The sequence below is a fragment of the Polistes canadensis genome, unplaced genomic scaffold (assembly GCF_001313835.1).
Source record: "Polistes canadensis isolate GaletaPanama2010 unplaced genomic scaffold, ASM131383v1 scaffold_113, whole genome shotgun sequence".
Lineage (NCBI taxonomy): Eukaryota > Metazoa > Arthropoda > Insecta > Hymenoptera > Vespidae > Polistes > Polistes canadensis.
The window spans coordinates 189,283-205,562 of record NW_014569660.1 but is presented as its reverse complement, the minus strand read 5'-3'; the positions used below and the strand labels follow the sequence as shown (position 1 = coordinate 205,562).

At 27.1% G+C, this 16,280-nt stretch overlaps 1 protein-coding gene across 1 annotated transcript; it reads left to right on the top strand.

The window, feature by feature from the left end:
* Window positions 1–4,204: 4,204 nt before the first annotated feature.
* Window positions 4,205–13,345, top strand: LOC106787739. Its single transcript, XM_014750360.1, has 8 exons — window positions 4,205–4,442; window positions 4,560–5,029; window positions 5,407–5,486; window positions 6,480–6,714; window positions 10,471–10,588; window positions 10,774–10,921; window positions 11,336–11,495; window positions 11,714–13,345. The coding sequence occupies exons 2-8, from the start codon at window positions 4,691–4,693 to the stop codon at window positions 13,019–13,021; spliced, it is 2,388 nt and encodes a 795-aa protein (XP_014605846.1). The 5' UTR covers window positions 4,205–4,442; window positions 4,560–4,690; the 3' UTR covers window positions 13,022–13,345.
* The last annotated feature ends 2,935 nt before the right edge of the window (window positions 13,346–16,280 follow it).

The following is a 16,280-nucleotide window of genomic DNA, read 5'->3' as shown; positions in this document are numbered from 1 at the left end:
AACAATTAAAAACTTGTTTCTAAATTGGTTAAAAAAAAAAATATATTGTCCTACGAATAATATTTGAAGAGGGGGTTTCATTTGTCTCTGTCTTTGTTTCTCTGTCATTTGAATATTTTAATACTTGTTCCTAAATTGGTTAAAAAAAAAAATATATATATATTGTTCTACGAATAATATTTGAAAAGGGGGTTTCATTTGTTCCTGTCTCTGTCTCTGTTATTTGAATATTTTAATTAATTGTAAATTTTTGTTATAGGTCTGATAAAATTATTATTTGTTGTTGTAATCTAAATTACAAATCGATTTATTATAAGTTTATACAAAATTACGAAAATTTTCGAAATGACGTGTTTCTTACCCCCAAAAACTACGACACCTGTGGAGGTGCCAACACCAACACAGGTATCTAGAAATTTTCATATACCGATATTCAAACGAGTTACTGTTGTTAATTCGGTGTCCGTTGTATTTCTTCCGGCTCCATTAAAGATTATTCCGAAATCTTGATAAGAAGAAGAAGAAGAAAACAAAAAATACTCAACAATTTTATCTTCCATTTCTTTGTTTAATTAATCAATCAAGGATTTATCATTAACCCTCTGATTCGATAAAAAAAATATGTATACGTGTATGATGCGTGTGCGTGTTGTGTGTGTGTTTGTTTAAGAATAATTTTGAAAAAATTGAATTATTTTTATCTTTTTTAAAAATGTCAAAAATAAAAGAAAACATTTAATAAAAATTATAAAAATTATATGAGGGTTAATGAAATGAAAAAAAATTATATTAAATATATAATTAACACACAAATATAATTTCAAAATGACAAATATCATCTCTAAGTTTGTATTTTTTTTCTTTCTATTATATATATATATATATATATATATATATATATATATATATATTACATTTAAGACAACACAACGATAAAAGTAATACTTTGTATGAATTATTTTGATATGAAAATACAATGATTTGTGTTTATCCCCATTGAATTACAATTATTTGCAACTTTTGATTCATCCCGTTAGATTTAATTATAACAAAATAACAATGCGGAAGTTGAATATAGTGAATTTTATTTTAAATCTCACGTGATTGTAACAATAGTTACGAAGGACGATTAAGTTGGCTTACTCATCACTATAAACAATTCATTATACAAACAATATTCATACTATTCTAAATATAAAGACTTAGATTAATAAAAAGAAAAAAATATGTTTTTTATATACCCTAAAATAATCGAACAATAAAAAATAAAATAAAATAATATTTCAAGATAAGATGACCAATCGTATTGAACAAATTTGTTTTCCTATTTTCCTAATAAATTATTTCAAAATAGCAATAAGATAATATTTATTAATAATATTATAATTCTACCAGTATAATTTAAAAAAAAAAAAGAAAAAAGAAAAACAAGTGATTTATGAATCTCTTGAGATAAAAATCAGATATAATTGTAGGTGAGATATTTCGATCTAAAGTTTAATGGTTATATAGTAAGCTTGTTAAGGAACAGGTTGATGCACCTCGTCCTCGTCTGAAAATATCACAAACGTGTCCTCATTACGACAATTTTGTCGGAGGTTGTTGGTTGGTTGGCTCATCGTTGAACTAGATGAGAAGAACAACATTCTCAACGCTTGGCTAACTAAAAAAGATTAACGTTTAAGATAACTTAACTTTTACTCTTCAAATTATTATTAGTTTTATTTACATTTTTTATTTCTAATTTTATTTCTAATTTTAATTTTGACCATCAATTCCTAATAAATATTTCATGCAACTCGACATTACAAAAATGATTTCCTTATGATAATAATAATAATAATAAATATTTTTATTTTTAATAAGAAAAAAAACAAAGATATTCAAACGTCATTCTAATGGTGGCATTGGATTCAAATGGGAGTACTAATTAATCGTCAAAGAAGTCTTTTAAATTTACCATAGAAACACACAGAGACCACACACACACCATGATGAGATTTCATACGGTAATTGGGCTAACTAGCGATATGCAATGTGCAGTGTTTTGAACGAAACAATGACTGCATTATGACACGGTTTAGAATATATTCCTTGTTTTTCTTTTCTTTTCTTTAAAAAAAAGAAAAAAAAAAAAAACATTTCCCCTGCGATAAATGTCATTCCGTTATTATAACAAACATTGAAGAAAAGTCCATTGTTCTCGTTCCTTGTTTTTTTTTTTAATTATTTAAAATGATCCTTTATGTTTTCTTTCTTTTTTTTTTTTCAAATGAACGAACACAGATTGTTACTAAGAAACACCCGTTATCTTTAAATGTATTTGTATTTCTAGATGATCTACATCCGTCAGGGGGACCCCCCCCCCTAAACACCCCCACCCCGATTTGAATATTTTATTAGAACGATTCCTTTTTCTTAAATTATGCAATTATCATCCCAGTTGATTGACCCAAATTCTAAATTTATTTTGTTACTTATTCTCAGTAATTATTTCATTCTTAAAAAAATGATCTATTATCTTTTATTTTTGTCTATTAAATTAAATATAAACACGGTTAACATATTATTTTATTTATTATTCTACTTGTATTATTTATATGATTTAATATTATTTTTAATAATTAATATTTTTTTTGATTAAATTTGTAATCTACAATGTGAAAGAAAAAAAAAAAAAGTGATATATTTACATAATCCAAATTGAATATATTAAAAATAAACAAATAATAATAATATGAGACGATAAGTGGAATAAATGAATTGTTAATTGCAATTCGATGATCATGAATGTGTTGGTTTTTAAAGTAGATCTTTGTGTTTGGAATTCAAACGATGCATGTAGAAATGAACTGCAATGATCTTGACCTTGGCTACATAATACTCACACATTATCTTATAAATACGAGTGTAGAAAACTTTTCCGTGTACGAGAGTATAAATATATGCACTTCTTGTTCTAATAAAACTAGAATTTCAATGAAAGAAATATTTACGTTAGTTGAATTATAAATAATAATTAAACCTTTGAAATTTCACAATTAACAAATATTACAAGTTATTATGAATACTTTCAAAAGAATTTTAGGTATCAAAGTCATATAATTATCGTATTCAATCTCAAATTATATTATTATTTAATTATCAATGAAAAATTCAATATTTGCATGCACGAAAAGTATAAAATCAATTATTTAAAATCCCCAATAAATCAAATAAATAAATAATATGAACAAATTTGAATTTATTTAGTATTGAAATAAAAAAAAAAAACAAGAACGATATTACATTTATCGAACGGTCTAATATTTAAAAAAAAAAAAAAAAAGATATTACAATTATACGACAAGTTTATTATTTAAAATATGAACAATTATTCTATTTTGCGTGTGTGTGTGTGTTAACATTTAAAAACAATTGTCAATCGTAATTATAATTAAAAATTGAATTCAATCATAAACAAAGAACAAATTAATCATCCTGTATAAAATATTCCATCAAACTTTTTACCACCAACATATACACACACATATACACACCCCAATAAATATCTGATTATTATTCTTATTATTTAACAAGAAGGTTTAGTGAAAATTAAGAAGAGGAATAAGTTGGTGGCCAATTAACAGTCAATAAATTGACCACATCCTCCAGTCAATTATAAAATCAGCTGACACACAGACACAGACACACACACAATGTATAACCTTTTCTCTTTTTATCTTTCATTAGAAATTCTATCTCTCTTGCACTTAATTGAGCTCGTAACACACAGAACGGCTTTTCAAACGCGAAAATAGAGTCTACGTACAAACAGGGCATTGGTGCGATCATCTTCTGCCCTGTGTGTTCATTCTCTCTCAATGCCCTGTATGCATATAGCATCTATATATATGTGTGTGTATTAATGTATCTGTGTGTACGACGCGTGGCCTGCCAGATCACGGGTTACAAGTTTAGTCTTTGACTGGAGGCATCCGCGTGAACAGTTCTATTCAGTATCATCGTCAAACTATTATTTTATTCCTGTTGTTGTTGTTATTGTTATTGTTATTGTTATTGTTGTTGTTAATTTTTGTTAAAAGATTCTACGTTAATTGAAAGTTTCATTAAAATTGTAATATCTATAACAGGATATTATAATAATAATAATCGATACTATATATATATATATATATAGTACTCAATGATTGTTACGACGTGTGCATCGTAAAAAAAGAAAAAAAAAATATAAAGAAAATAATTAAAACATTTTTAATCTTTGAAAGAATGTAATCGAAAATCTCGTGATTCGATTTCATCGTTGGAATTGACGAGAATAATAATAATAATAATCTCTCATTGTTCTTATTGCGTTCGTTCGATCGAACGTAGAATTGAAATCGAATAAGAGCTTTTTTTTTTTTTTTTTTTTGTAATAAATTTTCTTCCCCAACTTTCGCGTAAGCATAAACTCGATAAATGTTTATATTTGTTTTTTTTTTTACTTTCTAATAATTCGATCTAATGTGTACGATTGTTGATTAATTGGATTCGTTTTTTCGTTTGTTTCATTGCAGTTTCTATCGAATCGGATTAAACACGGACGATTTGGGCAAAGTTTTCGTTGATAAGAATTTCAAAGAACGAACAACGTTTGATTATACGAGATCAAAATATAACAAAAAAAAAAAAAGAGAGAGAAATAATAATGGAAATGAGAAATGAACATTTATTGTTAAAGAGAACTAGAAAGATTGATAATAATCACCATGATGAAGAAGACTTAGGAATAACTGCAATTCATCGAAGAAACCTAACACGAATATTTCTGAAACATTTGATCACCTGGACAGAGAATTCCATCGATAGGATTCCTATTCGTGTGACATTATGCAACTTGGGCATACTTGTGTTCCTCCTTGCAATAATTTTACCCAAAACATTGACTTATATACTTTTGTATCCGATTTTCAGATTAGGATTTGGTACTTTATATCCCGCGTATGCCTCCTACAAAGCTGTCCGCACGCAAAATGTGAAAGAATATGTGAGTACAATTCGTTTTAATACATACAAACAATTCATTTATTATTATTTTTAATGTTACATCGACTATGACACTTGTGTAATAGAAACAATTGTTTAATCGACGCCAATATTCAATATTAACATCGTCATACTATAAAAAATAAGAACCCAATTACGCGATATAAACATAAACTTTGATAATGTGAATCAACTGCAACAACAAACAAAATTCAAATAAATCTACTTGCATTGTTCGATTATATAATTTGGGTATTAGATTATTAATTATGAATTATATTTAACTTTTGTATAATAATTGAAGCATAAAACAAATTATAATATACAAGATTACATTATCGTTAAAATAAAAGAAATATATTTGTAATTTTTGTTTAGGTCAAATGGATGATGTACTGGATCGTATTCGCTCTGTTCACTTGTGCAGAGACGTTCACTGACGTATTTTTTAGTTTTTGGTAAGAATCCAGGTCCTCTTTTCCTTAAATAGAAAACATTAGAAATAATTTTTTAATGATAAAATATCACAGGGAACTTGGACATGAAAAGAAGTAGAACTTAATTTGATTAAGTTGGACGTTTCGTCCCTTTATTCGGGACTTATTCAGCAACTTAATCATCAAAGTTCAGCGTCTTTTTTATTTAATTTCAACATACATTTCTTTTTATAATATTCTAAAACACAATACATCTAAAACTTCGTTAGTTTGGTCGTTATCATTTAAAAGCCTCAACAAAACACATTTTTTATTATAAATAATTTAGATAATAAGTTAAAAAGAAATGAAAATTAAGTAGAATTCACAATTGGGGATGAAAAATATTCCTTTTCGAAAATATTTGAAATTGTGTAAAGGCGCCAGAAAATCATAGCAGATTTTACGAGGCCAATAAACCGACAAGACCAGCATGGTTCATACTCTCAACGTACACCAGGGAATTCCGAAAGTCTAATTTCGGACTGGATAGATATTGGCTTACATGCACTTCTGAGGAATCAGCTCTAACTCTTCTCTTTCACTTCTTCCTTTTTTTTTTTTTTTTTATTTTTCTTCTTTTACCATTTGCTGCGTTCTCTCTTATTTTCTTTTTTCCTTTTCCCCATGCCAAATCTCTCTCTCTCTCTCTCTTCGTGCTCGAATTACAAATAAGAAAGAAAGAAAAGAAAAGAAGAAAAAAAAAAAAAAAAGGAAACTAAAACCGGGATATTTCTGGTGGGATTTTTAGGTTTTATAAACGTTTTTACATTTTTTCTTCCCCTTTTTTTTTTTTTTCTGTCCGCTTGAATTTTTCACTTTCTGCATTTCTCAATTTTTGTTCATATAAATAATATCCAATCTGTTTTGTGTCTTTAGTTTAAAAAAAAAATGTTGTGTGTGTGTGTGTGTGTGAAGTATTATAAAATAATTTAAATTGATATTTGTTATTATTATTATTATTATCACACGCAGGTTCCCATTTTATTATGAGATCAAGATTATTTTGGTGCTGTGGTTGTTGAGTCCAACTACTAAGGGCTCAAGTATTTTATATCGACGCTTCGTACATCCTGCATTAACACGACACGAAGCTGAAATAGACGAGGCCTTTGCACGTGCCACAGAACAAGGATACAAAGCTGTCCTACATCTAGGCACGAGGGGTGTCAATTATGCTACGACTGTGCTCATGCAAACCGCTATCAAGGTTAGCCATAAAATACAATAATTATCCTTGTAATATTCTTTTTTTTCTCTCTTTTTTTTTTTCTCTCTCTCTTATTATTATTATTGTCATTAATATTTTTTCTCATAGATTTAAAAACAAAACAAAACAAACAAAAAATAATAAGCGAGGAGATGAGCTTCGAATTGTTTTATCATTTGTATCTCGATCCATTTGCATTTTTGTTTTGTCACGTTAACACAAGATCTCAATTTTGATAAATATTTTTCTTTAAATTAACTATCAGTTTAATTGATATATTTGTGTGTTATTTGTTTAATTGAATAATCATATTTTGTATTTATGTATCGTCGTATTATATAACCACCTTTGATATTGCGAAAGTTTGAATTTTATTCATTGAAAAAAGGATTTGATAACAATATATATATATATATATATATCTGTAAAGTTATTCTAAACAAAAACGAACCTAATCTCCTCGTTTAAATTTTCTCTCAAGCACAAGCACACGCCACCGCCAATCACACATTTGTATTTGTTCATGATTTTTCTGTTTTCGTTAAACTCGCCTGCTTACCTTCGCACGCTACAAGATTGCTGATCCGATATCACCCCTAATCACGAAACAAACAAAATCTAAAATAATAATCGATCAAGCACGTCATCGAGAGACATAAAAAAAAAATAATCATCATCATCATTAATTCATAATCAAAATTAACTGCAACAAAAAATCTATCCTATATATATATATATTTTTAAGACTAATTTATATCGAACATCATTATTATTGCACATTCTCGTCACTGTTTATTAATAAAACTGCATCCTTCATAAATAATAACAATAATAATAATACTAAATTTTAATAATTTATAAACGACAATACTTCCTCTCGTATACTCGATCGATCCAAGAAAAACTAAAAAGAAAAAAGAAAAGAAAAAAAAGAATATCCAACGATATTAAAATTGAAACAAAAAATGTATATATATATATAGTATATAATATATATATATATATATATACATACATATATAAAAAAAAAAAGTATATGGAACAAGGACAGATACTTGAACAAAATAATTCCAAATTCGTAAAATGAAATCGAGCCAATGAAACAATCTGGCGAATTTTAGTTTAGCCAACAACAAGAAACAAACGTCAATGCATCGCTCTTGGATTAAAAAGTACCCATGGGGTCGAAGGACTTGAAAATATAACAAAAGAAAAGAAATAACAAGTAATCAACAACAAACAGGATTTGCAACATTGAATGCAATTTTCTCGAATGAAGATTATGACTGTTACCAATATTTCCAAAGATTAATTTGACAACGCTTCGTGCAACGAAGAGGAACTTGAAGAACTTCATGAAGAGGGATGATAATCCAGGATTACACGACCGTTGAACAAACTTTTTTCGCGTCCAACTAACCAGAAGAAAGAAAGAGAAAAATAAATAAATAAATGAAAGACAAATCAGACTGAAGAAAACAAAAGAAAACAAAAAAAAATAGGGAATGAAAACATATCGAAAATAGGGTTGCCAAACTTAAATCAAAGTGTTGTATATATTTAAATGTTTAAATAAATCCTATAATAGTCAATACGAAAATTTGATTAGCAACAATAGCAACTATATTGTTGATAACAAAACTTGTACTATTTTTATTTTTAATTTCATTTGTATAAACTCTTCATCGTTCACTGTTACAAGCATTATATGCTTTTTCAGTGTTTCAAAAGGTTTATGTGTTGATTTAAGTATACCTCAAAATTAAAAAGATATTACTAAATAATAATAATGATAATTATAATGATAATTCGAATAAATAAATTAACGACACTCCTCATATAAATTATTCATCTAATTAATCCGATATTAATCATTTTCCTTTTTTTTTAAATATATATTTTAAAGAGATAATATATATTAAATATATTAAACAGGAGACACACATAAATCGATGGTGTTTGAAAGAGTATATGAATTATATATTGAAATGAATTTTTATATTTTCATCACATAAAATAATTTTCTTTTTTTACATTTTATATCGTTGGATCTTTTAGATCAATGAAGTATTATACGAGGAGTGTGTTTATTATATTATCTTTAGTTTTTAATTTGTTTAATCTTCAATGCTTTATTCCTATTTAATATTTTACGACGACAAAAAAAAAATCAAATAACGTATCTAATTTTTTTTACAGATTTATCTTTGTATAACAAAACATTTAGACTGTTCTACGTGCCAATAATTTTATTTCGGCATTGTATGCGTTTAAAAAAAAAGAAAAAAAGAAAAAGGAAAAATAATAATAATAATAAGATAGTTGAATAAAGAGCGCAATAATTGTTATGTGTTACGCTTTTTATAAATACTCTTATTTATCTATCTCTACTCTTATTATCTAATGTACGATAAAATAAATACGAAAGTTACCGATTATATACATACACATGTATTTTGTGTGTATATAAAAACCAATGTTTTAAGTCTGAGATTTAATGTAACTCGTTACAATGCGCACAACCAGATTTTATGATTATTTGTTCTTCTGTTCTTCGAAACACAATGAACGTAACATGCGTATATATATATATATGTATGTATGTTACACAATCAAGATGCTGTATATCACTAATCGCAAACACGGATTTACATTAGTATTAGTTACATAAGTTGTGAGTAATTTTTTATCTTTATTTTTTATTATTCTACTTTTTTTTTTTTTCTTCTTTTTGTAGAAAAACAAAAGATCGCGTATGATTCGACAATTTGTTCTTAATTTTCTTCTAGTTTGTAATAATTATTATACAAACTGCGTGTTTACGTTTAGTATAATTATTTTTGTTTGTATACCATAATACTTAAGAAGTATCACACTTTTCCTATCATGTAAGACTTTTGTTTTCAATATGCAAACCCAAAGATGAAAATATTGAATCATTTTTATTAAATTTTTAATCACAATTTTTTCCTGCGAAAATAAAAAGCATTTTTTTTAATAACAACAAATCTTTTACTCGCTCTTTCCTTTATTTATCTCTTTCTTACTTTTTCTCTCTCGCTCTCTCTTTCTTCTCACAGCGCACATGCTTTTTCTATTTCTATCCTATTTTTATTTCACCTTTTATATAATTTTAATTAATACTTGCCATAAATATATATATGTATATGTACTCCAATATTTGCAATTGGCAATTGTTCACTAAAGCGTTTTTTAATAATACTGACTTTTGACTGGCTGATGATTTTTAACGATAATAGAAACGAACAAAAATAATAAATAATTCATTTTAACATGAATATCATAAATGTTAACGCAAAGATGTTAATCTATCATCACATGGATGCATTGAAGCTTTTTAGCGAGCTATGGATATAAAGAAACGAACAAGAGATGAATTTTCTTAACGTTGCTCATCCTCAAAGACAGACAAAAAAAAAACAAAAAAAAAAGACAAAAATAATTTAAAAACCCCCAAAAAACAAAAAATAAAACATTGTTGGACACTTTACTACCTTCGCACTGGTGATGGTCCAGATAACACATTAACATCCTTTCTTGGTTGGTAAGATTTGAATTTTTTTTGTTGCCATTTCTCTTTCCTTTCTCTCTTCGCTCTCTTTCTTTCTTTCATTCTTTCATTCTCTTTTATTTTCTTAATCATTACATTTTATATAAAAAAAAGAAAAAGAAATTCATCAGTGTCCATTCACGAACCTTTTTCTGTTTTGTAAAACGATGATTATATTTTTTCAGGGGGGCGGTGGATTAGTTCAACAATTGAGGAAGAGCTATAGTTTGAGTGATTTGACTGGTGGAAACAATATCGAAAATAGAAGTTTACCAGAACCGCAAGACGAGACTGACATGGAAGGTTGTTTTTATATTTTATATCTGTACTTAGTTTAATATGCATTGACTCTGTGCTGCTGCTTTATAAATGATATTATATATAAAATAATTTTAAAAATATGGCCTGCTGCAATAGTGTCAATGTGTTAATTGTTATTGATAAAGTTATGTTTGAGTTGTATATTTAATATGATTGATAATTCTTAGAGGAACCTCGCCGAAGAGAACACGTAGGAAGAAGAGGATACAGTCCACGTAGGACTCAATCCAGTACCAATAGAGTAGAAATGTACTTTTCTGAAGTAGATGTCGATATGATCCAGCCAAGACCTAGAGAACCAATAGCTAGTTTAACGTATGTAAATTTATATTACATATATTTAATAAACATAGAAGATTCACATAAAAGATTTCTCTATGCAAATCATTCTACAAGACAATGATAATATTAATTTATTAATTTTTGATGATAAAGGTTAATAGGGAACTTGGACATGAAAAGAAGTAGAACTTACTTTAATTAAATTAATATTAAATAGAACTCAATCAAATTAAGTTCTTCTTCTTTTCATGTCCAAGTTCCCTATAAAATTTTATCATTAAAAAATTATAATTTTGGACGAGAGAAAATACTAAATAAATTAAATAGAAATTAATTAATTAAATTAAGTTCTACTTCTTTTCATGTCCAAGTTCCCTATGAACCTTTATCATCAAAAATTATAATTTTGGACGAGAGAAAATACTAAATTAATTAATAATATTTCAGTAATATCAGGTCCTCCGATGATATATCCAGCGGATACAGTAGTGGCGAAGCACTGCAATCTCATCGAATAGCATCCCAAGGTGATGCTTTAGTTAGAACATCGAGTGTAGGAGCTAGGACACGTGCGAAGCCACGCTCGACAGCAAAAAAGACACCAGAGGTTGGTATTTCGAATAATCCATAAAAAAACATTTGGAACATTTATTAGAAAAATATTGGAAATATGTCATGAAAACTTTGTTCACGTTACTTACTTGTCGTCCGATTTGTTTTAACACTCTGTCATAACTCTATGACACTGTGTTTCATCATTTTCTCATCATACGATCAGAAGAACTTGAACAATTTAATTCTACTCAACGATTATGATATTTGAAGGATGCTGGAGAGGAATTCGAGTACGACGACCTTCTTCCATCGCCATTAACCCTCCTCACTCCTGATCAACTTCATCAACTTTTGTTAATCCTGAATAAGAACGATGATCATCGAAAAATTAGTAAGTCTGATAACAACGAACAGTTATTAGATAATTTCAATGAAAGAGAAAAATCTAAATCATCATCATCATCATCATCTGAAGAGTCTGAGGTTTGGTTCGTACCGAATTTATTATCAGAGACTGATGAAGTCATCGATAAACAACCTCAGACTGAACTTTCGGAAATAGATAAGAACAACTTGGAGGATTGTCAGAGATCAAGTGAAATCTTAACAAAACCATCGAACGAAGAATCAGATCTTTCACAAAAAGATATGGAAAATAAGGAGAATAATGAAAAGAACCAAGTTATTATAAATTCTTTTCAAACAACTGACGCCAATGTGGATATCAATAAAATCATGGATGAAATTTGTAGAGAGAAACTAGACGAATTGAAAGAACTTTTGAATAATGCACACAAGACCGTCACGAAGAAGATAGTATCATCAGAGGAAAAATTAAATCAAATTGATAAATTTATCTCAGACAAAGCAGAATCTTTAGGAAATTTAGAAAATATTGATTCCTTAAAAATATGGCCAACGACAAATGTAACTCGAAGTAACTCGGATTGCAATGATCGTGCTGGTAAATATAACAAGAAGCTGGCACCCAAAGCACCTATTTTAACTCAAGACGATGTCCTCTCAGATAGCACTGAATCTCAAAATGCATTGAAAGCAACCCTGGTAATAAAAACTGGCATGATGAAGACCTTCTCAACTGTTAACAATGCCAAAGACGTTTTTATAGCTCATGCATCTCAAACAAAAAATAAAAAAAAGAAACGAAACAAGGAAGGTATCACCAAACTATTAGCTATACCAAAAAATATATTTCACAGCACCTTTCACAAAACTTCAACCGGTTCGAATAAAGACGAAGACTCCAGTTCATCTGTTTCTGAATATAGCTCCAGATCAAGATCTGTCAGCGTTGGATCTCAAGATATTACTACAACCAAGATTGATAACTATCAAAATGATATCAATGAGATTTCAAGTAATCTTGATAACAACAAAGTGGATGAAAATGATTTTAAAAAAGATTCTACTTCCAATAACTGTAATCAGGATACTTCGTCTGATAAAATGAAAAATACTGATGCAAAAGTGACTTCAATTAAACGTATATTGATACCACAAATGTCACGATCACCTGGTGCCTCAAGGAAAGTTTACTTTAATGAAGATGCTATCTAAAAAATAAAACAAGAGAAAAAGAACAAATATAGATCCTTAATCCTATCCTATTTTTGTTGACTCTACAATCACTTTAGAGTACTCTGGAACATGGCAAGAACGAAGGGTTGGTCCAATGTAATTGTATGAAAGATTTCAGCAAATTTCATAACATATAACTAATGTTTGTGTGTTATGTAAATTTAACACATAAAACACATTAACGTGTCCTACATTTACGTTGCATGTCGATCATTTTTTTCTAAAAATTTGTGTGCAGTTAATCCATTGAAAAAAAAAAAGAAAGAACAAAATGTTAAATAGATAACAGAATGATGGTCATGCGTTGCTACACAATTTACACACGAATTATTAATTAAAAATTAATAATATAATATTTATATGTTTTTTCTATTTAGATATATATTTAATATTTGTATTAATCGACAATCTAATTAATCAAATTATTTCTTCCTTTTTCTTTTTTTTTTTCAGATAACAAGTTTCGCTACTCTACCTCGCAGCAAGAAAAACAACAAGAAGAAAGTAGCATGAAATTTACCAGCTGCTGACCGTATAAAAGAATAAAGAAAAAAGATAAATCATTGAAACAACGGATATTAAGAATAAAAGGAAACAAAACAAAACAAAAGAAAAATCAGAAAAAAAAAAAGAAAAGAAAATTTCGAATAAAATTGTAATCCATTTAAAGAAAGAAAATATTCTGTCGAATATTCAAATATTCACATTGCATAATGTAAATGCGTGCACATGCATGCACAACAACTGCGATATGGTCAGCAGCAAATATTGATCAAATGAGTTAGACACATCTCTTGTATAACTTATTAATAATGGTGTCTTTAGTACATTAGCGCTACTTCGAATGTGATTTATAATTCTTTTTTTATTATTATTATTTTTATCATTTTGTTAAAAGAATCGACGAATGAATCGATGAGCATGATTATTTTCTTGCTTGACCGAGGAAGAAGAAAGCAAGAAGAGAAAGAAGATAGCGAAACAAAGATATTAATAGCAAAGGAATGGCTTAACGATGATCTATCGTATGGCATTGTTGCTCACGGTCACCCATATGAAAAACAAAAAAAAAGAAAATTAAACTACTCGTATATTTTAAAGAAAATGTTCATTCTATATAAATTTTAAGCGTTAATTGATTTTGCTTTACGATTTAGTGTATACCCACGACGATACTTAATTAACTTGCTTTGGATGAACGAAAAATAAAAAAAAATTTTCTCTCTTGTCATTGTACTTAAAAAAAGAAAAATTAATGAAGGGAAAAAAAGAGAACAAATTAGAACGTTCATCGCGTGTACCTTGCATGCCTCTCTGATAATACAATAATAATATTAATAATAATAATAATAATAATAAAAATAACAATAGTTAGCAGCTCTAAACTACTTGTCTAGTTTTTTGCAACATGTATTAATACTTCTACTATTACTACTACTGCTACTACTACTACACTACTACTGCTACTATTACTACTACAGTCTTAAAGACTACTAGATTATGGTAACAGCCATGACAAAATGATATCATAAAAAAAAGAAAATAGTGAACGAATTTAAAATACAATTTTAAAATATCATCATACACACACACATGTGCAGAGACAGATTGACTGACTGTAAATCGTAGAAAATGTTAGTTAAATGATTCTAGTCAGGAGGGAATGATTGATATTCAGAAATAAAAGAAAAAGAAATGAAAAAGATAAAGAGAGCGAAAGAGAGCGAGATACTGAAATCGTGCCACTTTGATTACTTTGATAATTATTTTAAATAACAACATTCTTCGTATTAAGTATCCTGTTTGTGACTCGCTAAACGATGTTAACGAAATACGCACAAGTGCTACGACTAACTTCGAACTATGAAAATAAATAAAAAACCAAAAAAAAAAGAGAAAAAGGAAAATTAAGAGTAAAAAGAAAAAAGAAAAAAAAAGAAACTGAAAAAGATATATAATAATTATTAATCCTCTACAAAGCCATATGTGTAAATTACGTGATCATGTAAATCTATACTTTAAAAAGTTTTTTCGTTTCATCTTTTTTATTGCCTTAAAGTTTCATTGTTGTCTCATATCAGAAATTTAACGTGATTTTTTTTAAATATGAGTTATATAATTAGTATAGTATAATTATATGGAGGACATTAATATATTACTATTATTATTATAACAATTACTATACTATTATTACAAATAATATACTAATTTATGTATTACTTGTAGTAATATATTAATATTTAAACTAGTACAAGAATAATACTAACTAGTATTCACTGCGATATTAATAATAATGTTCTAATAATAATAATAGTATACAGGAAGTATATATACTATTAATAATACTAGTATACTAAAAAAGAAGGAACAGAAATATTAGTACTTATACTATACTAACATAAGTATCATTATAATTATACTATACTATTATACTTAGTATATTATACTAATATAATATTAAATATTTACAAATTTATTATCAAACGAAATTTATATTTTTATTTTACTAATACTTAGCTAAAACAACAATTATATTTTAACTATTATATTATTCAGAGTGTACTAGTGTTTTATTTCAAGAAAATTTTACCAGCATGTTTTATAAGTAAAATATTAAAAAAAAAAAAAATATTATAGAAACGTGAGCTCTTAAATATGAAAAAAAAACATTTTTATTTAAACATAAAACATATATTGGCTTTTAGAGGATTAACAAAAGTTAAAGAATTCATAAATGTTGTTTTTTTTTGCACATTATTATTATGTTCATATTTCCTTTTATCACGAAATTCAATATCCAAACGTTAATCAATTTCTTATTTAAAAATATTAACCATGATCATATATATATATATACACACATATAATTGTTTTTATCGAGTACATTTATATACAGTAAAATTCATGATATAAATCAATGCAGAGAGAGTAGCCATTGTATTGATGGAATGAGCAAATGCAGTAAATGTGATTAATTTAGCTCCTCCTCCTCCTCAAAGGCACGCATTTGTGATATAGAATTTTATGAGCATAATAAGGAGAATATTAGATATTAAATGAATATTTTACTTTTATTAATATATTTGATTTATATCATATACCTTTTTATTTATTTATTTATTTATTATTTTTTTTTTTTCATTTTACTTTTTCGAATACAAAAGAATACCATATTGAAATTTAATCATTTCCTGCATTTCTTCTGTTCCATTAATTAAATATCTTAATTTCATTTTAA